Below are 25,399 nucleotides of genomic sequence, written 5' to 3'. Positions count from 1 at the left end.
CTTCATTTATTCTTTCTCCAGCACACTTCATTATTTATACAGATCGAAATCTCTAAAGTCAAATCCCTTCTGCCTGAAAAACTTCCTTTAATATACATCTGGGGGGCTGGGGAGATAGCTCAGTTGGTACAGTGCTTGCCTTGTAAGCACAAGGCCCTGGGTTCGATCCCCAGCACCCAAGGGAAAAAAAAAAAAAAAAAAAAAATATATATATATATATATATATATACACATCTGGAAGAGCAGGACTGATGGCAATGAACTCTTTCTGTTTGTTTCTCTGAAAGAGTATTTCTCCTTCACTTTTGAAAGAGTATTTTTGTAGGGTAAAGAATTCTGGGTTGAAAGGTTTTTACTTGGGCCACTTAAAAGATGTCACTGCTAGAGTTCTTTACCAGTTATTAACATGTAACAAATAACATTTTCCAGGTTTTAATTTATATTTTAACTGAAGTGTTTTGACATGCAAGTTTATATTTTTATGCAAATGTAACCAGTCTTTTATCTTTTTGAATACCGAGGAAATGCCTTAATAAACCCTCTAAAGATGTCACTGCATTATCTTTTGCTTTGCACAGGTCTAATGAGAAGTCTTCTGTAATTCTTTGTTCCTCCATAATGAGTCTTTTCCCTCTGACTGCCTTTAATATTTTCTCCTTATCTTCAATTTTAGCAGTCTGAATAAGCAACACTAGGTGTTTTTCTGTCTTTTGTCTTATTTTGGGAATGACCTCATGTTCTCTAAGCTTCTAGGACTCTTGGTTTGGCATTCATTATTAATTCTGGATAACTGACCAATGGTCTTCAAGTATTTCTTCCATTCTCTTTCTCTTCTCTTTCAAAGACTTCAATTACACATTCAGACCATTTGATATTGTCCCACAGTTCATGGATGCTCTGTTACATGTTTTTTTTACACTCTCTTCTCTTTGCATTTTAGCTTGGATAATCTGTACTGGCTTATCTTCAAGTTCTCAGATTCTTTCCTTGGCTATGCCAAGTTTATTGATGAGCTTATTGAAAACATTCTTCATCTGTTACTGTGCTTTTCATTTCTGGGGTGTTCATGTGATTTCTTAGTGCCTTTCTCTAATCATGTCTGCCTTTTTTGCTGCAGACATTAACATATTAATCAGTTATTTTAAATTCCATGTCTGGTAGTTCTAATACCTATGACTTAAGAATATGGTTCTGCTAATGATCTTTGTCAATAATATGCTATTTTTCCTTGCTTTTTATACCTCAAAAAATTTTTTTGAATGCAGGATATCCTCTGTAAGACGGCCAAGACTGAGGCAAACAATCTTTATGCCTTGAAACAGGAGTGCATTTTCTTCTGCTAGGCCTCTAGTGAAAGGAGTTTGAGTCAATTCAGTCAGGACATGAGCTGGTTTGAAATCTGTTGATGCTGTGGTTACTAGTAAGGCACCACAGGTTTCCAATTCCTCAAGCCACACCTCATCTTCAGGGCAGAGGCTGTTCAACTTTCAGTTTTAGGTCTTCCTTCTATACTGTACCTCAAATGGTCTGCCTCCAAGTTCCTGCAACTCTCACAGAATTTCACTGTTACTCCACAGTTAGCCTCCTGAGGCATGCGGGATGGGTGTGGGGGGGTCTCTGATACTCTGATTAAGCCTCCATCTTAAGCATGCAATGAGTTCCCTGGTGCCCAGTGTGTGATCTTTTCAGTGTTTCTTCCTCTCCTGCTAAAGTTCTGAGCCCTGCATACATTGCTACTACCTCTCCCCCCAGGGTAGGTTTGCTTTTGGTTCCCTTCCCACAGCAGGTTTAAAGCTTTTGTCTCCGGAGAGGAAGTGGGGAGGATTCAGATAAGAGGCTTCATATCTATTCTGAAGTATCTACTCTTTCCCTCCTCCAGGCCTGTCCAGTGAGGAACACTTCCTTAGTACCTTCACTCTTGCCTCAATTTTCTACAAGAAACCTGTCTGTGTTGAAGAGACTGTGCATGGGAACACCAGTACAGCACCCTGGGTGTCTATGTTCTCTTGCTCATCGATGCTAAGTCTTTCACAATTCACTAAAAATTTTAATAGAATTCTGATTGGTGTTCGTTCTGTCTGTCTCAGGTAAAAAGTATTAACACCCTAACTTTTCATGGGGGTACCTGTCTTTTCTAAGATTTTGGGTTAGATGGCTGTCCTACCATTTCAACTGTCCAATGGATTCATGAAAACTATAAAATTGTACATTTCTGGAGTTTGTTGTTATTGTTGTAAGGGTAGGAATAATCAGTTCTCTAACATTCTCTATTCTAAAAGGAGGTTAGAAAGTCCCCCACTACCTACTTTTTGGTCAAACTTTAATGTGATGAAGGTGACTAGCTCATTTCACTATAAATATATGAAAGAAAATAACATCAAGTCAACCCCCGCAAACTTCCAACTCAGCAATAAAAACATCTTCCAAATTCCAATAAAGCACACAAAATTATTGCTTTAAAATTTATCACAGTTGTTGTAAGAAATGTCATATAAAATGCATTTTACTATACATTTATGAAATTCTAATTATTTACATAAAAACTGTATTAATTTAGAATATGCATTATATTACATTTGTGTAAAAATTCAACTGTGTACTTCTCTCTGCATTAAAAAAAAAAAAAAAAGGCAAATGGGGAAAGGTAGATGTGGCAAAAATGCCTTGTATTCATTACTTAACTTTACCAAGCCTGTATGTTGGCAGCACTGCAAAATTTCAGTTCCCTGAAGATCAAAACTATTTGCCTTTCTATCAGATAATGGACAAAGTTTACATATTGCAGGTCTCCTATGATACAATAACAGAGGCAACAATACCTCCTAATGACAGCTACTGTTTACAAAACTCATCTGTATATAAATGTACAATCCAAAATAATACACAACACTAAATTTTTATGGCATGATGGAATTAAAAGTTTATTAAAACAAAATTTTAATATTTCCTTTTGCTAAAAGAAATGTTAGTCAAGCCATTTTCAGAAGAAAAATCCCTGAATAAAAACACTTCTGTTTATTTATGCTTATTTATTTACTTTTTTGGCAGTGCTGGGAATCAAACCCAGGGCCTTGCACATGATAAGCAAGTGCTCCACCACTGAGCTATATTTCCAGTCCGTTTAGTGTACGTGTGTGTGTATTTTATATTCGAACCCTCACTTTTCCTTAGTTCAATGCTGTTGCAATATTTAAATGTTACATCTACTGTGTAAATGTATTATAGCTACATAAATACTTTTTTTTTTTTTTTTTTTTTTGCGGTGCTGGGGATCGTACCCAGGGCCCTTTGCTTGTAAGGCAAGCACTTTACCGCACTTTACCGACTGAGCTATCTCCCCAGCCCATAAATACTTTAAATGAACACTGAGGGGCTGAGGAGATAGCTCAGTCGGTAGAGTGCTTGCCTTGCAAGCACAAGGCCCTGGGTTTGATCCCCAGCACCGCAAAAAAAAAAAAAAAAAAAAAAAAAAAAGATGAACACTGAGACAGGAAAACCTTTAGAAGTAGAATTGCACAGGATTCCAAATTTGTTTTTTTACTTATGGAGAGATGAAAAGTGCTCAGCAGACAGAGATACAAAGAGAAAGTTTTTCTTTAATTTTACAAAATTGGTATAAGAAAGTAAAAATCAAAAACAAAATAATCTATTTTCTATGATGCTGGCAAAGTCATCTAAAAATACCCATTAAGCTGGGCATGGTGGCATATTCCTTTAGATCTGTCTCAGCTATCTGGCATGCTGAGACAAGAGATTGGCTTGAGCCCAGGGCTTCAATCCAGCCTCAACAACGGAGCAAGACCCCATCATTCATTTATGCATTCCTTCGGTGAAACCCCATCGTTCATTCATTAATTCATGCATTCATTCATGCATATACATATAAAGGCATACATAAAAATACCCATTACTGGTGAGGATATAAAGAAATGGATGCCTTTTCATATACTGCTGTAAAAGTATAAACTAATTCAAACTTGACAATGGACATTTGGTAGCAAGATGTTGAAAATGTTTAAATATATCTTTTGATCCAGCAATCCACTTCAAGGAAAAGTGCAAATACATGCACATACAAGGATTGAGCATCATTTCTAACAACATATAGCAAAAACTACAATAAACTTTCTATCTGTAGACGGTTAGAAAAACTGTGTTTATGTATACCCACAAAATGGAACACTATTAAAAAATAATGATATAGAGCAGCAGCAGACAAGAGCAAGGACTCAGAAGTGGTAGTGACTAGAAGGAGGGAAAAATAAAGGTAAAACTGTTTAGGCTCTTAGTCAAGAAGAACAAGTTACCACCAACAGGGGAAAAGTCACATAGTCATTGGTGGTTGTCATCAGGAACGCCAAAAACCAATACATAGGGCCTGGGGTTGTGGCTCAGAGGTAGAGTGCTTGCCTAGCACATGTGAGATATTGGGTTTGATCCACAGCACCACATAAAAATAAATAAATAAAATAAACGTATCATGTTCAACTACAACTAAAAAATAAATTATTTTTACAATACATAACTGCATATTGCAAATGTGGCCTCAGATTACTAAAATGGCTCTATGTCTTTGCCCTCTAATTAAATACAAAACTACAAAACCATGAGTCAATGATCAAACAGGTAAGTAAATAGCCAAATAAGGAGGATTAAAAACACTAGCATCTTATAAATTATATTTTCAATACTACTAATAGCAACATTGTTGTGTTCTTATATGCCAGGTTCTGTTCTAAGCTCTAGCCCTTGTATTACATAATTCATTTAATCCTCATAATAAGACACCATTATTCCCATTTTACAAATGAGGAATCTCAGAGAAAGAGTAAGTATTTTGTGTAAGCTAGTAAGCAGAGATGACATAAAAACCACAATTTCACTTCTTGGATGGTCTTCTTGACCACTGCATTCGTACTGCCTCTAAATGATTAAGATCTTGATTTAAGGAAAGAAATGCCTTTGTGAAATAAGATGCATTCCTAAGTCCAATATTCTGTGTTTACCTATTTGATTTTTAAAAATACTACACAATAAACTACCTCCTTACTTTAGCTATGTCTCATCTTAAGGACATCTGTGTCTATTACAGATAGAATCAAAGGTGAATCTGCAGTGTGCCACAAAGTTTGCTCACTCAGGGTTTCCTCTCTTCAGCCAAGACTGCCACCTACTGGGCTAAAATCAATATTAATACAATCAAAAACCAAAGCATGTTCAGAGTAAAACCATGAAAGAGAAAAAAAAGACAAATGTTAAAATGTGCCAATTTAACCCTAGGCCTTGCACATACCGGACAAGAGCTAAGCTAGAATACTAAGCTCCACTCCAACCCCCAAATGTGTCATTTTCAATGGGTCTTAAGTAGAAATACACAGTCTTCACACCATCAACAAAAACTCAGATGTTGAAAGCTATTTTTTAAATTGATGGTTTATGTGATCCTGACATGTTCAAGTAAATGAATGGTATTTTACCCTTAAGATTTCTGCACATATTTACCCTGATGTGTCTATAGCACTGTAGCACTGAAATTACAATATACAACATGTTTTACTATACAGACACTCCTCAATAAACCCATTGTAATTTGGAAATATCTTAAGTCGAAACACATTTAATACAATTAACTATGCTGACCATCACATCACAGCTTAGCAATACCCAGAACCCATGTCATTCTCCCTCCTCAGCCTGTAAGCTCAAGGACAGAAACCTTATATTCATTCATTCTTTCATCCATCCATCCATCCATCTGTTCATTCATTTTGTACCAGGGATTGAACCCAGAGGCGCTTAAACACTGAGAAACATATTTTTTAGAGACAGGGTCTCAGCTGAGTTGCTTAGTGCCTTGCTAAGTTGCTGAGGCTGGTTTTGAACTCTTGATCCTTGTGCCTCAGTCTCCCAAACTGATGGGATTACAGGCAAGCGTCACTGCGCCCAGCTACACTTATTCACTCTGATATCCCTTTTATCACTAAATGCAGAATGCCAAAATCTACAAAACAGAGCTTGAAGACAATGACTGCATTTCAATTTTTCTCTATTTCAAAAAAGTGTACCTTTAATTCAATTCTCAACCTTGGCAAGTTCGTCCCCCAGGATACATTTGGAAATATCCGGAGACAATTTTGATCTTCACACTGTGGGCAAGTTATTGCTAGGCATCTAAAGCCAGAGATGCTGACAAATATCCAATGTATAGGACAACTCTCTACAACAACAAAAATTATTCAGCTCCAAATGTCCAATCACTGCCAAAGTTGAAAATTCTGCTTACCTTCCACCATCTATCCTAGAAAGTATTAGTTAATGAAAAAATACAGACTACAATCCAATTGTGTGTATGGATATAGGTGTGTATTAACAAAGTACTTTGTGTACTGCTTTAATACACACTTCATTTTCTAGAAATATACAATTGCACACTGCATATTCATAGAATAGTTTCCTTTTGTTAAATCACAGAAAAGCCACACTTGGCATTTTTCAGATTTTTACCAAGAGTTGTGTACCACTTAGGAAAAACACTGGTTATGGTTTATAGGTTGTTTATATGTCACTCACATGAACCTTCTCCATGATTATACGGCATGGCAAATAAGAGCTCATTTATTTCCTTCCTCGTATTTTATATGATCTGTAATATTTTTAAGTTTTTCTATTTACCCTTTAGACTGTAAGTTCTATGAAAGCAGAAGAGTAGTCTTTTTCACTACTATATCCTCTATATTTAGCAAAATGTCTAGAGCACACAGTAAGAAATGAATAAATATTTGTTGAACAAATTCATGAATAAACATTAATAGATTATAACAAAGAATCCCAGAAAGTGTCAACAAGGAAATAAAAAATCAATAGTGAGTAAGAGAATGAACATAAATTATACAACTTCCAGATAAATGTTCAGGAGAATGTACCATATAACAAAGATAGAAAATATAAAATGAAAACCAGTACTGATCCAAAAACTTAAACATAACCACATGCCACCTATGAACAAAAGAATTCAGGTAGACTAAAAGGCAGAAATCTATCAGTCACATAAAATAAAAAACAAAAATGACAGTAATGGGAGATAAAGCTAAGACTTCAAGTAAAATTAAATATAATTAAGAGGTACACTTTATAATGATTATAGATACACTCCTTAAATAAACTGACAGCTAAGAACATACAGACACTAAAAATTCTTCACAAAAATATACAAAGCAGGGACTGGGGTTGTGGCTCAGTGGTACAGCGCTTGCCTGGCATGTGTGAGGCAGTGGGTTCAATTCTTAGCACCACATATAAATCAATCAATAAATAAAATAAAGTTCCATCAACAACAAAAAATTTTTAAAAATATATAAAAGCATTAACTATAGGAAATACTGAGGAAAATAAAAAAAAAAAAACATAAAAGTTGTCAAAGACTTTAACGCCAACCCAAATAAATACAATTTTCTCATACTAGACAAAGGGGCCAAAAATATGCAATGGAGAAAAGATAGCCTCTTCAACAAATGGTGCTGGGAGAATTGGAAATCCATATGCAACAGAATGAAACTAAACCCATATCTCTCACCATGCACAAAACTAAACTCAAAATGGATTAAGGATCTCGGAATCAGACCAGAGACCTTGCATCTTATAGAAGAAAAAGTAGGTCCAGAGCTTCAACATGTCGGCTTAGGACCAGACTTCCTCAACAGCACTCCCATAGCACAAGTAATAAAAGCAAGAATCAATAACTGGGATAGATTCAAACTAAAAAGCTTTCTCTCAGCAAAGGAAACTATCAGCAATGTGAAGAGAGAGCCTACAGAGTGGGAGAAAATCTTTGCCACTCATACTTCAGATAGAGCGCTAATCTCCAGAATCTATAAAGAACTCAAAAAACTCTACACCAAGAATGTAAATAATCCAATTGACAAATGGGCTAAGGAAATGAATAGACACTTCACAGAAGAAGATATACAAGCAATCAACAAACATATGGAAAAATGTTCAACATCTCTAGTAATAAGAGAAATGCAAATCAAAACCACCCTAAGATTCCATCTCACCCCAATTAGAATGGCAATTATCAAGAATACAACCAACAACAGGTGTTGGCGAGGATGTGGGGAGAAAAGTACACTCTTACATTGCTGGTGGGGCTGCAAATTAGTGCAGCCACTCTGGAAAGCAGTGTGGAGATTCCTTAGAAAACTTGGAATGGAAACACCATTTGACCCAGCTATCCCACTCCTTGGCCTATACCCAAAGGACTTAAAATCAGCATATTACAGAGATACAGCCACATCAATGTTCACAGCTGCTCAGTTCACAATAGCCAGATTGTGGAACCAACCTAGATGTCCTTCAATTGATGAATGGATAAAGAAACTGTGGTATATATATACAATGGAATATTACTCAGCCATAAAGAATGATAAAATTATGGCATTTGCAGGCAAATGGATGAAACTGGAGAATATCATGCTAAGTGAGATAAGCCAATCTCAAAAAACCAAAGGAAGAATGATATCGCTAATAAGTGGATGATGACACATAATGGGGGGTGGGAAGGGTTAGTGTTGGGGTTGGAGTTGTGTTTAGGGAGGGGGGCAGGAATGGAGGAAGGAAGGACTGTATAGATGGAGGGGAAGGGTGGGAGGGGAGGGGGGAAGGGAAAAAATGGCAGAATGAATCAAACAACATTACCCTATGCAAATTTATGATTACACAAATGGTATGCCTTTACGCCATGTACAGACAGAGAAACAACATGTATCCCATTTGTTTACAATAAAAAAAAAAAAGACTTTAACGCCTGCTCAGTCAGAACAAGTAGTCCAAAAATCAGTATGTACAGTAATATATTACATTTTCTGTTAAAATTAAAACACAGTAAACAACAAAAGTAACATAATCCAATAGTTACTTAACAAAGAAGGAAAAATATCCAAGTACACAAAAAGTTAGTAAATAATAAGGGAACATAACAGAAAATAAAACAAGTTCTACAGTCATACTCTGTAAAATTTTATGCTATTAAATTTGAAGTTTCTAAATGAATTATTTTACAAGAAAACAGTTTATCAAAATTGATTCACAAGATAGAAAAGTTAAAGGACACAGCCAAATATGACAGTAAGAATGTTTAAAAAATACAAACCAGCCAGGCACAGTAGCACACACCTGTAATTCCAGCTGGGAGGCTCAGTCAGGAAGATGGCAAGTTCAAAGCTAACCTCAGCAACCAGCAAGACTCTGTCTCAAAAAATAAAAAAGGGGCTGGAGTGGTAGAGCACTCGCCTAGCATGCATGAGGCCCTGGGTTCAATCCTCAGTACCACATAAAAATAAAGGTATTGTGTCCACGTACAACTAAAACAGCAACCTGGGTTCAATCCCTGTTACCAAAAAAAAAAAAAAAAAAGGGGGGGGGGGGGTGGGAGGGGCAACCAAGACACAGACACATTTATGGGAATATGCTTTCAAATCTTCTCGAATATAACATTCTCCTAAGGAGGGGAAATGAAAAAGGAAAGACATGTTCTTTTTATTAACCCAGCATAATACCATACAAAACCTGATGAAACACACCAAAAAAAGACTGACCAAACCGAAGCAAAAATCCTAAATATGTTTGTATAAAAATTCCAAAGTATATAAGCCAAGGGAAGGTTATTCTAAGAGTGTTAAGGATGGTCCAGTATTAAGAAATCAAGGAAATTATTTCACTATATATTATATGTCAGCAACAATAAAGATCTTTTCTTTGGGGGGCAAGGGATATCAGGGATTGAACCCAGGGGTGCTTAACTACCAAGCCACAATACCCAGACCCTTTTTTATTCTGACACAGGGTCTCACTAAGTTGCTTAGGGCCTTGCTAAATTGCTGAGGGTGGTTTTGAACTTATGATCCTCCTCCTGGCTCAGCCTCTGGAGCCACTGGTTATTAGAGAAGTACACCACTGTGCCCAGCTATGGTAAAAATCTTAAAAGAGGCAAATATATTTTATCAACTTGCCTTTCCAATTTCTTATTGATTCATTCAGTAACTTCATTAAATAAAAAATAACAAACACATCAATGTGTAAGATGTATAAGGATATTTGCTCTAACACTGTTAAATATTTAAAAATCTATTCAGCAGGTTCACAAGATGGAATACTAAATAGCCACCCATCATTTCAGACTACCTGCAATGCAGGGAATGTAGAACAAACATCAAACTACAAAACTTGTTCCTGGATATATGAGATTTTACTAACAAGCACATGTGATTACTTTTAAAATCTAAGACAAAAAGTGAAAATTCTCATTTTATTCCTATCAAACAAATAAGGAAATGAGGCAGAATTTAGGCCAATAAATGAAAATAAAGATAAATATTAAGGAACAGAAGTAAAAGAAAAAATCTAAGCAACATTACACAAAAGTAGACACAGAAAGAATACAGAAGGGACAGAATATGGTCACAGCTTAGTATAAGGATTACAAGAACGGCTAGGCCTGCCACTGCTAAACACGGTGTGTACCCCTAAAACATCTCCACTGAAATACTACCAAGAATTTCTATAGTTTCATGCTACACTCTTAAAGAGCTATACTTTTCAATTGACCCTTCCACCTTAATTCAGACATCTACTTACAGAAAAGATAGGCTACACTATGCTGCCATCTGCTGAGCAGACTTAACACTAAAATTTTCCACTGAGAATGTTTAAGTATGTTGGCTACTAAAGGCACCAAAGTAAAAGATGTAGACACTAAAACTAGAGGTATATTTACACAGGGAGAGAGAGAGATGTTGGACCACAGTGATAAGAATATCATTACACAATGTCTAGATTTTAAAAATCAAGAAACAGTAGCATCTGCATATTATTTAGCAATATAGAGAAAGCCACCAAAGAATGCAAAACAAAACTAAGTAGTTGCCACAAATGGGACTGGAACTAAAGAAAAGATATGCACATCTGCTTTCTAGTGTAAGATCTACTATTTGAACATGTGACACTTGTGGTAAGTTATTTTTTAAGTATGGCACATTTTTTTTTCAAAATGTAACTATGCCTAAGAATATGAGTTCTTTTCTAGGCTTTTTTTTTTTTTTAACTTAGAAGAATCTTAAATGTTTTTAAAACAAGAAATATATCTGACAATTATAAAGGTTAACACAAAGGCAAAATTACAAGGAAAGAAGATTAAAAGCAAAACAAAAATTGCTACGTAGTACCCAAAACTTGGATTAATAGGCACGTACTGCTACAATGTACAGAAGTAGTTCACTACTTGTTTACCTTATTTATTACAAACAGCAACAAACTGTTGTTCTGCAGCACAGCAAATTTCTACTTAAGTAACATTTATTAAGAACTAACTTTAGGGGCTGGGGATATAGCTCAGTTGGTAAAGTGCTTGCCTTACAAGCACAAGGCCCTGGGTTCGATCCCCAGCACCAAAAAAAAAAAAAAAAAAAAAGAACTTTATGAGTTACTCCATCAGGATTTTCACAAAAACACCACATTCTAGTTCCTGAAATAAATCAGTCATCTAAGTAACTTCAGGCTCAAAGTTCCATCTACTAGTACCACAACCCTGAGTATCTACAGCCAGATAAGATAACTAAGGCTGAGGGTGTAATCTGGTGATTGAGCACTTCCCTAACATGCACAAGGTCCTAGATTCAATCATCAGTAAAGAAAGAAAGACTTATTATTGCAAAAATTACATAATCATAATTAAGACATTTATTAACTACTAAAGAGACAAGAAACCCAGCAGGGTGGCACACAACTGTTAATACCAGTCACTTAGAAGGCTGAGGCAAATCTGAGCCCAACTGGACACAGTGAGACCCTAAACAACTCAGTAGGACCCTATCTCAAAATTAAAAAATACTACAGTGACACAGTCACCTCAATGTTTATAGCAGCTCAATTCACAACAGCTAGATTGTGGAACCAACCTAGATGCCCTTCAATAGATGAATGGATAAAGAAACTGTGGTATATATACACAATGGAATATTACTCAGTCATAAAGAAGAATAAAATCATGGCATTTGTAGGTAAATGGATGGAGTTGGAGAATATCATGCTAAGTGAAATAAGTCAATCTCAAAAAAATCAAAGGCCAAATATTTTCTGTGATAAGTGGATGCTGATACATAATGGGGGGGGGGTGACTTTGTAGAGGGAAATGAGGGAAGGCAGAAGGGGGAAGAAAATATGGTGGAATGAGACTAACATCATTACCCTATGTGTATTATTACACAAATGGTGTGACTCTATATCGTGAACAACCAGAGAAATGAAAAGTTGTACCCCATTTGTGTACAATGAATCAAAATGCATTCTGCTGTCATGTATAACTAAATAGAACAAACAATTTAAAAAATAAAAATAAAAAAGGGCTGGGGATGGAGTTCAGTGCCAAAGCACCAGAGTTCAACCCCCAGTACTGCAAAAATAAACAAGTAAATAAACAAACAAGTAAATAAACAAATAATAGACATGATTTCTAAGTGCATTTGTCACACAAAATTGCTCATTCAGTAGAATCTCTTTAATTTTGTCATAAAGCAGTGCAATATTACTACTATGCAAGCCACAGCAACAGTCTATTTGGAGTCTAATATTACTATTCTTCTCCATGTTATTTCTATATTGTTAGGACACTGAATGCTCCTATTACTTTTAAATTTTATAGTTAAATTCAGGTTCATTTCTTGTCACTTTACAACAAATCAAAAGTAATAAATTGCAGTATATTACCACCATATTTTTTTCTTGGTTTTGTTTTGTTTTTTGTTTTATTTTGTTTGTTTTGTTTTTGTGGTACTGGGGATCGAACCCAGGGCCTTTACTTGCAAGGCAAGCACTCTACCAACTGAGCTATCTCCAGAGCCCCACATTTGTTTAAATGGGAACTTCTGCTTAATCACTGAAGAAAATTTCTTGTCACTAAATTCTTCAGATATACACTTTACATAACTAATACTGACTCCAAATATTTAAAACTAAAATCCAAAATAACATAGCTTAGTATCCAACTCTACTACATTTTCAAAAAGAAAAGAAAAAAATTTTCCTTACCCAATTTGATAACTAAAAATTCCTGAGTTAAGAGAATACCAGTCACCAATGTAAGTTTGTTCTTTTCACACCCTGCATCAAGTTTTCATATTGATATATGAAGTGACATTTGTAAAACTATAGACATAGAGAAATAAATCCCTGTTTGGTACAGTTGAGTCAAAAACATAATGAACTACTATACTGTGATTGTAAGTAAGTACAATTAATCTAAAATCTTTTAAATCATGTATTTTGAATTACATTCTAAGAAACAACATATTAAACATTAGATGTATTCTAAGAGATGATAATGCTAAAAAACCAGTAACATTTAAATTATAACTGTATTATGAATATTATAAATTTTATCACACTAAAATTGCAATGTACTTACAAACTGAAGAAAGTAAAAAGAAAAGGCTCACCTTCATCAACAGAAAACTGACAGCTCTTATCATTGAAAAAAAGTATTTTCTTCTTATCAGGACGATTTACAAACAGTATCTGATCCCCTAAAGCCTTAAAGATAAAGAAAGATTTTTCAGTTAACTCCAAAATACCTTACACACAAAAAAATTTTTTTGCACAAAAAAGAATTCTGAACACAGTTTCAAAACATCTTTGAGTTTCTTTCTTGAACAGTTTTTTATATATATATATTTATATAATATATATTATATATATACATTTTATATATATATTCATATGTATTTTATATATATTTATATAATTTTTTGGGGGGGTGCTGGGGATCGAACCCATGGCCTTGTGCTTGCAAGGCAAGCATTCTACCGACTAATCTATCTCCCCAGTCCCAAGAGTTATATGTATAAGGATTAAAATTTTAAAACTTTCATTCCTTGAGGTCTTCCAAAGAACAAAAAGAAAAAAAATTTAATGGAATAAAATTCAATTAGTACTTGAGTCCACTGGACCCTTTTATTAATATAAGATACACTATGGGGTCTTTGCGTTCTTACTTTTCCTCCACCTTGAAATATTTTGCTGCTACTCATCATTACCAACCAATCATTTCTAATTGTTTTTAAAAAGCATTTTAAAGTGTGAAAATCATCTAGAAGTGTGAGGCACAACAGAATAGTCATTCTTCTTATTGCTTTGCCCAAGTACTGCAAGTATTTTAAGAAGCCATAAGCCAGGTGTGGTTGTACACTATACCCCAGCTACGTAGGAGGCTAAGGTAGGAGAATCATTTGAGCACAGGAATTTGAGGTCAACCTAGGTGATAGGGAGGCGTCTCAAAAAAAAGGGGGGGGGGTGAGGAGAGGGATGGTGGTCGCAGAGGGAAGAGAAGAAATCTATGAAAGATTGAAATATTGGAAGAGGCTCTGCTGTCTTTTAGCTTTCATTGAGCAAATTTAACAATTAGGAACTCCGTATCTTTCTACCAGCGGATAACAAGAAAACTGACAGAAGACATTTTACTGTTACTAGATGAATCAGAATATGAATGCAAAAAGTCAGATACCAGCATTCTAATGCTATCTAATGCAATTCATTGCAGAAATAAAGACTTCATGACAATACCACACAGTGGTGGAGCACTTGTGCAACACATGTGAGGCACCAGTTTCGATCCTCAGCATGCATAAAATAAAAAATAAACAAAACAAAGGTATCCATCTAAAAACTAAAAGAAAAAAAGGAAAGTAAAAAAAAAAAATCTCAATCTAGGGGGATGGGGTTACGGTTCAGCAGTAAAGCATTCGCCTAGCACATGTGAGGCACTGGGTTCCATTCTCAGCATCACATAAAAATAAATAAAAATAGAGGTGTTCACCTACAACTAAAAAAATTTTTTTAAATCTCAATCTTTAAAAAGAATAAATGATCATGACCCTATGTGCATATATGATTACATGACCTGTGTAACAACTCTACATCATGTACAACCAGACGAATGAGAAGTTATACTCCATTGATGTGTGATGAGTCAAAATGCATTCTACTGTCATGTATAGCTAATTAGAACAAATTAAAAAATAAAAATAAAGAATCAGGGGCTGAAGTTGTGGCTCAGTGAAAGAGCACTTGCCTGGCATGTGTGAGGCCCTGGGTTTACTCAGCACCACATATAAATAAATAAAAGATCTATTGACAACTAAAAATATATTAAAAAAAAAAAAAAATGCATGTCCAGGCAAGGTAATGCATGACTGCCAATGGTTGGGGAGGCTAGGGCAAGAGGATAAGAAGTTCAAAGCCAGTTTCAGCAATTCAGTGAGGCCCAGCAACTTAGCAAGACCCTGTCTCAGAATAAACAATAAAAAAGAGGGGCTGGGATGTGGCTGAGTAGTTAAGCACCCTATTCAATTCCTGGTACCAAAAAAAAAAAAAAAAGGTCAATAAGTAAACGAGATACTTCTAAGGAAAAAACAAAGTATTCTCATCCAGTTATTCAATAGAAAGAACTTCATCACACAATATATTTTAAGAATCTTTACCATCTCACTCTGATAAAAGGATGAAGATGATATTCTTTCTTCTTTTGCTGTGCATTTGCCAAAAATTACAAATATTTATTATGTCAAAGTCTCTCTCTCTCTCTCTTTTTTTTTTTTCCTTTTGGTAGTACTGGGGATTGAACCCAGGGCCTCACATGTGCTAAGGACACATGCTCTACACTGAGCTACACCCACGTTAAATTTTTATTAAAATGTATGATGAAGCTGTACTTTTGTAAACTATTCACAAAATGACTTGAAATATTTGAAAAATGATAAAATTAAGTCCATGGGACCCAAGTGGTAAAGGTTATAACTATATTGAAGATATTGCTGAAAGAAACTGAGGAAGACATAAATAAATCAATTGACTTCCATGTTCGTGGACTGGTAAACTTAATACTGTTAGGAGGTCAATACTACCCAAAGTGATCTACAGACTCAATGCATTCTTGATCAAAATCCCAATGACTTTTTTTTTTTTTTTTTTTTTTTTCCCCAGGACACAATCAGTCCTCTTTGAGCTGTTTATTAAGGTTTAAGTGTCAGGGCAGGGAGGCAGTGCACACACATGAAGGACACAGCCTTTGGTAGCATACATCTACAAGCTGAATACATTATCTGCACATCTCCCATCTGCAACAAGTAGTAATGGTCTCTAGGGCCTGGCAGACTTGGCAAAGACTAGGGCGACCCCTCCCCAGCACTCCCATCCTCCATAGCAGAAACCCCAGGGCACTGGGGCTTCCCACTTTACGAGAAAAGAATCTTCTGTGACCACAGACTCTCTTGTCCGGTGGCTTGTCCTGGCTGACCTGGTTTGTCTTCAGCAAGCACCACCCCTGGGACAGTAGCTGCTATCTCCAGGAACTCTGCCTCATGGAGGCAACCTCAGGATTCAGGCTGGGCACTAGGACAGGGCTCTGGGTTGCTCCCTGGAGGGACTCTAATGACATTTTTTGCAGACGTAGAAAAATCTACCCAAAAATTTATATGAAATATCAAGGAATTTCAAATAGCCAAAACAACCTTGAAAAAGAACCAAACTAAAGATCTCACTTTTCCTGATTTCAAAAAATATCACAAGGGCTAGGGTTGTAGCTCAGTAGTAGAGCACTTGCTTAACACGTGTAAGGCACCACATAAAAATAAATAAAATGAAGGTATCATATTCATCTATAAATAAAAATTTTTTATAATCACAAAACTACAGTAATTAAAACATTATAGCACTGGCATAAAAACAGACATATATACTAATGAAACAGAATAAAGAACCTAGAAATAAACCTTTGTTAAATGTTCTTCAAATAGGGTGCCAAAACCACTCAATGGGGAAAGGAAAGTTGCTTCAAGAAATGGTGCTAGGGAAACTGGACATTCACATGTAAAAGAATGAAGTTGAACCCTATCTTACCACCCTAAACAAAAAATTAACTCTCAATGGATTAAAGATCTAAACTTAAGACCCAAATTATAAAACTCACAGAAGAAAACAGGGGAAAGTTTCATGGCATTAGATTTGCTAATGATTTGGACAAGACACCAAGGGCATGTGCAACAAAATAAAAAATAGACAAATGGGACTACATCAAATTAAAAAAAAAAAAAAATGCACCAAAGAACACACAATCAACACTGTGAAAAGGCAACCTACACAATAAAAGAAAAAATTTGCAAATTATGTGTCTGAAGGGATTAATAACCAGAATATATGAAAAGCTCCCTCAACTCAACAATAATAAAACAACCCAATTCAAAAACAGGCAAAGGATTGAATAGACATTTCTTCAAAGATGATATACAACCATCAATAAATATATGAAGATGCTCAAATGCACTAGTTATTAGAGAATGCAAATCAAAACCACAATGACTGCCGGGACTGGAGGCTCAGGAGGCTGAGGCAGGAAGGTTCATGAGTTCAAAGTCAGCCTCACCAACTTAGTGAGGCCCTAAGCAACTCAGGGAGAACCTGTCTCTAAATAAAATATAAAAAAGGGCCAGGTATGTGGCTCAGTGATTAACTGTCTCTGGATTCAATCCCTGATACCCCCAAAAAACACAAAAAAACAAAAAACAAAACAAACAAAAAAACCCACAATGACCTATCACCTCACACCCAATTAGGATGATCATCAAAAATAAAAAGAAAAGAAAAAGTGTTGACAAGGATGTGGATAAACTAGAACCCTTGTACACTATTGGAGGGACTATAAAGTGGTACAACCACTACGGAAAACAGTAAGGCAGTTCCTCAAAGAATTACCATATAATCCAGCAATTCTACCTCTGGGAATATATATTTAAAAAACTGGAAGAGTTTCAAAAGAAATATTTGCACACATTCATAGCAGCATCATTTCTAATGGCTGAAATGGAATTAAATATCCATCAATGGATGAACAGATAAACAAAATGTGGTATATACATACAATGGAATATTAATTGGCTTTAAAGAGGAAGGAAATCCTGTCCATATCCTACAACACAGATGAATACTGAAGGTATCACATAAAAATCAAATAAACCAGTCACAAAAAGACTGGATGATTTCACTTATATGAGGTATCCAGAGTAGTCAAACAAAAACAGAATGGTGACTTGCTGGAGACTGTGGAAAGAGGGAAAAGTAGTTCTTTAAGAGGTACAGGGTTTCAGTTTTGTAAAATGTAAAAATTCTAGAGATCTTTTGCACTACAATTCAAATATACTGAACACTACTATATGCTTAAAAATGGTAAATTTTATGTGTTTTCTACCACAATTAAACTTACTTTTAGTTTTAAAAAAGAAAAGTAAAGGCTGGGGATATAGCTCATATGGTAGAGTGCTTGCATGCACAAGGCCCTGGGTTCAAGAACAGTAAAGAATAGATCATTCAGGTGCTGGGGTTGTGGCTTAGTGGTAGAGCACTTGCCTTGCATGTGTGAGGTGCTGGGTTCAATTCTCAGTACCACATTAAAAAAATGAATAAAATAAAGGTTCATCAACAACTAAAAAAAAAATTTTAAAAAAGAATAGATCATTCAGTACATCACCTTAAAATTAATGTATCCCATCACAAATGCGGTCTAGCCTAATAGGACTATGATAGCAGTTAACTGTTAGAAAATCCCCAAATAATAAGTACTAAAGGATAAGTAATCTGGTCACTGGTTTTCTTCCTTCTCTTGTTTTACTGCTTTTCCACAATCCTTGGTGTTCTTTGCTAGCACTATACGCTTCTTCAAAGCAGTGTATGATCAACATGACAATAATTATCTTCCATTTCTAAAAAGAACTGAAGCAATGCAAAAGATATTTAACTTAGGTATGCCAAAAAACTTGAGAAGTTAATTAAGATAGAACACACCTTTATATTTTTAAAAACAGAACAAAAATTCTGGGTTTCAAACAATTCAGAAATAAAAACCTGCTTTAAAAATAGAACAGACTGTGTACTTTTCTGACCCTTTCAGCTCTAATCCTAAGGGAACAGAGCCAAGGAAAATACAGTGTCAAAGTGACTTTACATCACGAAATTATTTAAAATGGACTAAGCAATTACTGGATTATGACATTTCCACTTTAGAAGTAATAAAAAGTCTAATGCATAGTAACAATACTGACCTCTATCAAAATTACAGAAAAAGGTGGAGCAGGAAACATAGTAGTCCTACCTATTAAGTTTAGATTCAGTAGTCTTACCTTTCAAGATGTTGAAAAAGTTCATAATTTATCAACTCTGGTGACATTTGTGTAGATTAAGTTAATATATTTTGAAGTTAAAAATCTTAGGAGGGTTCTACTTCTGGTAATGGCCAAATAGCTCCTCAAGGATCAACCCTCTGACAGAAAACATATAAACCCTTAAAATATTTTAAAAATCAACTACCAAAAGGAACTGAGAATCAACCCAAAACAGGTGGAAAGTATAGGTAGAAAGAGCAAGTCAGCTAAAACTCAATAAAATCCTCAGTGTTTCTGGAGAGAAGAACCAGAAAACAGAGGATGGGACAACCAGATGGAAAGTGAAAGTGGGAAACTCTGGAAAAAACTTGGTCAGAGGAGCTAAAAATTCTGCCCAAATCTTTTGCTGCCCTAAACTATACATGAATAAAAACTCTCCAAGAAGAAAAGAATGGATATGTCATATGTTACCCATATATAATATATGTCAGTATAACTTTTATTGACTGCAACTTTAGCACACCAAAGTAGCCACGTTATCAAGTGATGCTTCTGTGTTTTCATGCCTCTAGTTCCTCAGGTAAGCAATGTCTACTAACATTGTTGAAGGAGTTCTTGATTACAAACACAACTTAACAGAGAAATACTAACAGCTTTAAAGAAAACTTTCTAGAAATATTCTGAAGAATCAAATAATCATACCACTATAACAACAAAAGAGACCGAAGTTACACAAAGATGGCTACCCTCTTTCCTGCTCTATGGTACAACACAAATTTCAAGTCTTTGAGTGGTTCACTATAACCATACATACACACAGGTCTGAGCATGAAGAATAGAGACTTTAAAAATGACTTAAATACTTTTAGGTTAAAAGCAAGAAGATATTTTTAATTCAAATTATATTAAGACAAAGAAAGAAAAAAAAAGGTTACCTTGACAGCTTTCTGGGAATTGGGCAGTCCTTCTTCAATGTCTTCTAAAAGAATTCCTCCTAATCCTCGCTGGTCATGCTGATCTAAGAGCCTAAGTAGGGCTTTTTTATCTTTCAAGTTGTACTTGGGCTTGAAGGCATACTTCCCATCTATTACTTTAATTTTGGGATTGTTGACTAATGCCTGTAATAGTGACACAATTTGGGTATATCAACAAAAGGAAACCTCATATGTGTACTATTTATGAACATTTTCTGAAGAGAAATAAACCATTTTATCACAAGAGTTTTGTAGAAAACTGAACCCATATTCTTGAGGAAGACAAAACAATAATCAATAAAACACTTATTAATATTTAAACTGAACTGGGTACTGCCCATCCCACCTCCAAAGTATATAGATGCATTATAACATGAGAAACATTACCCTGGGATGAACAAATCAATAGTTGGTCCTCTTCACCTTGGTAACACTGGCACTAGCAGCTGTGGAAGGAACTAAAAAGAACTAGACTGGTGCACAAAAAGAGCTTTATCTAGAGGCTGGGGTTGTGGCTCAGTGGTAGAGCACCAGCCAAGCATGCATGAGGGCCTGGGTTCGATACTCAGCACCACATAAAAAAAAAAAAATAAGGTATTATGTCCACCTACAACTAAAAAAAAATATATATATATATATATATATACATATATATACATGTGTGTGTATGCATGTGTATATATATATATGTATATATATATATATATATATGAACTTTACCTACAATGCTAGTTTGAGAATGTAACTCAGTAAGGATGCAGGAATTACTAAATATAATTATGCTCCTAGTCAGTTCTTTCATACAGCTAATAGCAGAAGGAAAGTTCTTCAAGAAAGAGCAACTTTATTTATTCTGCAGTCGTCAGCCTAACCCTGAAAGGAGAAAGAGAAGAAATGCAGAAAGAAGAAAGGAGGGAGAATAGAATAGCAATATAATAAAAATAGTCTTTTATGTTGTTAAGTCTATGAAATTCCAGTATTAGGTAAACCAGCAATTTTAAATGTAGATTACCATCATTGTATATAACTAATATGTACTACCATTATTTGCAACATTCACACAGGCTGATTAAGTTCTTCAGGGCTATTCTTCTGGTAATAGCCTTGTAGTTTCTAAAAAACCAAGAGTTTCAATGATTAAGTGGTTCATTTTATATTATGAAAATCAAGAGCTGTATTTTGCCTGGCAAAATAAATTTAACCAAATATTATTTTAAGAATTTTATATTTGGTCTTTAGAGTCTCACTGGTCCTGGAAAGTACCCTCCTTTGTTGTCATTTAATATATAAGCTCAAAAGAACCAACTATTTGAATGTTACACATATCCCCACCACCACAAAAATAAATAATACAAAGTGCTATTCATTTCCAAATTAGCACCATCACAGTTCTGGGGTTTCTCAAAATGATATATGTTCACACACCATGTTCATAATCATCTTTCTAAGTAACTTTCTAAAGGCAGTAATTTATTAGCCATAATAGTAATAGTACAACAAAGCATCTTGCTATCCCTATAGTACCTAATGCTTTAAATTTCCTAAAACATAAAAAATACGATTCACAAGTACAAAAATTATAAATTTAGCAATTCAAAATAAATCAGTTATTCTGTAAAAATGAAAGTGGAATTGGTATACTGACATCTTCAAAACTTTTGCTAGTCTTAACCTCAAAATTTTTTTAAACGTCAGGCACAATAGAGCACATCTACAATCCCAGTGACTTGGGAGGCTGAGGCAGGAGGATCACAATTTCAAGATTAGTCTCAGCAACTTAGCAAGACCCTGTCTCAAAAATAAAATATAAAGGACTGGGGATGTAGCTCAGTGGTAGAGCATCCCTGGGTTCAATTCCTAGTACCAAACGAAAAAAAAAAAGAAAAAAATTTTAAACAAAATAGTTATTACATAAAATTACGCGAAAATCAACAAGTCAAATAACTTAGAAATGTGTATGTTTAACCAGGGATGGTGGCATCTCTGGAGGTTAAGGTGGGAAGATCACTTGAGCACAGGAGTCCAAGTCTAGCCTAGGGAACATAGCAAGATCCTGTACCCCCAAAAGGTAGATTTGTATATCATGTTTAGTGAACAAAACAAAGACCCTATAATATTAGTTCTTTTAGGAGAAAACTAAAAGCATTATCAAATTTCAGTATTTTAAAACTCTCCAGGGTCTGCAGACATGGCTCAGTATGGTAAAGCTCTTTTTTAGGATATGTAAGGCCCTGGGTTCAATTCCCAGCACTGACAAAAAACATACAAAAAAGAACTTACAGCAACTTTCTCTTGGCAACCAACTTTGTATGTGTGTGTTTTGGGGGATTTTACCAGGAATTGAATTCAATGGTGCTAAACCACTGAGTCACATTCCCAACCCAAAATCTTTTATTTTGAGACAGGGGCGCTCACTAAGTTGCTTAGGGCCTCGTTAAATTGCCAAGGCTGGTTTGAACTTTCAATCCTTCTGCCTCAGTTTCCAGAGACACTGACCAACTAATATTTTTATAATATTTTTGACTATTCTTACCTCAGTCATTAACCATTGTTTCTGCTTGAGTCCAATATCTAAATGCTGTGTTTCATCCAAAATTTCTTCTAAAGTTAGAGGATGTGTATCTCCTCGCTGATGCCGTGTCTATTGAGGGAAGAAGTTATCATTAGAAGAGTTTTTAAATGTTAGACGCATTAAATCAAAGTTATGCATAAATAAATCTTTTCAGGAATAAAGAACACGTATTATTTGAGGGAGCGCAACTCTAGTGATCAGAGCATTAACTAAGCTAGCACAGTGGTGCACACACCTGTAATCCCAGCAACTCAGGATGGTGAGGTAGGAATTGCAAGTTTGAGACCAGTCTCAGTAATGCAGTGAGACCCTGCCTCAAAATAAAATTAAAAAGAGCTGGGCATACAGCTCAGTGGGATAAAGCACCTCTGGATTCAATCCACAATATCACACACACACAAAAAAAACCATGGACAGAACCAGAATCAAACCCATAGCAAAAGATAAACAAAAAAATATTTACAATTCATATCACAAAGATCTAATCTTCCTAATATTTCAAGAGTTCCAAAACCTAACCCAAAAACACAGGTATTGAACCCAGGGGTGTTTCACCACTGAGCTACACACCCAGAAGCATTTTTTTTTTTAATTATTATTTTTTATTTTGAGACTGTCTCACTAGATTGCCAAGGCTGGTCTCAAACTTTGACCCTCCTACCTCAGCCACCCAAGTAGCTGAAACTACAAGTGTGTGCCAGAGCAAATGATCTTAAGCATATGAAAAGATACTCAACTTTCACTTAAGTATTTCTCACCTATTAGAAAAACTCCTAATGTCTGCCATTGGTAAGGTTATAAGGAAACAGGCCTTCACACAGACTGGTACAACCTCTAGGAAGGGCAAAATGAGTGCATTTTTAACCTTTTGACACAACAATCCTATCTCTATGAATTTATTCTACAGAAAATTAAAGTGACTGAAGGTTAGTACATGTTGGTTACCAAAGGAAAATACTAGAAACAACTCAAGTGGCCATCAATAGAGGACAAACTAAATAAACTGCAGCATATCCACTGTAGCCTTCCATACATACAGATGTTCAAAAAGAAAAGGCAAAAGTGCTCTATGTGCAAATTAGAAAAGATATTCGGGACAAATTAAATCTAAAAATATATGTAAATAACAAATGTTGGTGAAAGAAGCAGGGAAGAACAGAAAGTCTCATTCATTGCTGGCGGGAATACAAACTGCCAACAGTCACTCTGGAGGATAGTTAAGCAATTTGCAGGGGCAGGGAAAGTACTGGAGATTGAACTCAAGAGTGTTCTACCCAAGATACATTCCCAGCCCTTTTTTCTGTTTGGGTTTTGTTTTGTTTTGTTTTTTTGCGGTGCTGGGGATTGAACCCAGGGCCTTGTGCTTATGAGGCAGGCACTCTGCCAACTGAGCTATCTTCCCAGCCCTGTTTGGGGTTGTTTTAAATTTTATTTTGAGGTAGGGTTTCACTAATTTTCTCAGGTGGGCCTCAAACTTGTGATCCTCCTGCCTCAGCTTCCAGAGTAGCTGGGATTATATATGTGTACCAACTTGCCTGACTCAGTCTGACAGTTTCTTACAATCTGAAACACACTCTTACATTTCCATCAAGCTGGCAATCAAATTCCTTGGTATTTACCCAAATGAGTTGAAAATTCATGCACACACAAAAACCTGCAAGAGTATTTACAGCAGCTTTATACAAAACTGCTAAAGCAACCAAGATACCCTTCAGTAGGTCAAAGGATAAACTGTGGTACATTCAGACAATAGTATATCATTCGGTGATAAAAATAAATGAGCTATCAAGTCATGAAAAGGCATGGAAACAAGAAAAAGAAAAGACATGGAAGCTTAAATTCATATTAGTAAATGAAAAAAAGCTAACCTAAAAATGCTTCCTACTATATGGTTTCAACTATATGGATTCTAGAGAAGATAAACTATGGAGAAAGTAAAAAGTCTAGTGGTTCCCAAGAGTTAAAGGGAGAGAGGAAGAAAAAAGTAGAGCACAGAGAATTTTAGGGCACTGAAATCACCCTATGATGCCATAATGGTAGAAATGTGACTATACATTTGTCAAAGTCAGAGAATAAACGCTAACAGTGAGTTCTAATGTAAATTAAGAACTTTGAATGATGTGTCAATGTAGGCTCACTGATTTTAACAAATGTACTATTTTAATGTGGGATATTGGTAGTCAGAAAAGCAAGAATATGGTGTAAAATCAGTTTTACACTTCTGGGGATATTGGTAGTCAGAAAAGCAAGAATATGGTGTAAAATCAGTTTTACACTGCTGTGACAAAAATATCTGACAAGAACTCATTAGAAGGAAAAAAGTTCATTTTGGGATCATGGTCTCAGAAGTTCAGTCCACGTTTGGCTGACTCCATTACTCTGGGCCTGAGATAAGGCAGAACATCACGGCAGAAAGGCATGGGGAAGGAAAGCTGCTCAGCTCATGGAAGCCAGGAAGCAGAGAAAGAGAGCAAAGAGCCAGGGACAAGATAAAATGAGCACAATCCCCCCATCCCCAACACCTACCTCCTCTAGCCATACCCCATCTGCCTACAGTTACCACCCAGTAATCTATTCAAAACATTAATCCACCAAAGGATCAATCCAAAGCTTATTAGGTCACAACTCTTAGGATCTAATCATTTTACCTCTGA

General features: G+C 35.5%; 1 protein-coding gene across 2 annotated transcripts in view; it reads right to left on the bottom strand.

Annotated features, from left to right (window-relative positions):
* Gtf2e2 (general transcription factor IIE subunit 2) overlaps positions 1 to 25,399 on the bottom strand; it is a 65,803-nt gene that overhangs the window by 6,489 nt on the left and 33,915 nt on the right. For both annotated transcript variants that reach the window (XM_047548427.1, XM_047548426.1), the window contains exons 4-6: positions 22,707 to 22,814; positions 20,135 to 20,317; positions 13,488 to 13,581 (exon numbers count right to left, since the gene is read on the bottom strand). In XM_047548427.1, coding sequence (XP_047404383.1) covers positions 13,488 to 13,581; positions 20,135 to 20,317; positions 22,707 to 22,814 — 385 coding nt within the window. The remainder of the gene's footprint in view (positions 1 to 13,487; positions 13,582 to 20,134; positions 20,318 to 22,706; positions 22,815 to 25,399) is intronic.

The sequence above is a fragment of the Sciurus carolinensis genome, chromosome 4, assembly GCF_902686445.1.
Source record: "Sciurus carolinensis chromosome 4, mSciCar1.2, whole genome shotgun sequence".
Classification (NCBI taxonomy): Eukaryota; Metazoa; Chordata; class Mammalia; order Rodentia; family Sciuridae; genus Sciurus; species Sciurus carolinensis.
The sequence above is the reverse complement of the archived record's forward strand: the minus strand, read 5'-3'. Positions and strand labels throughout refer to the sequence as shown.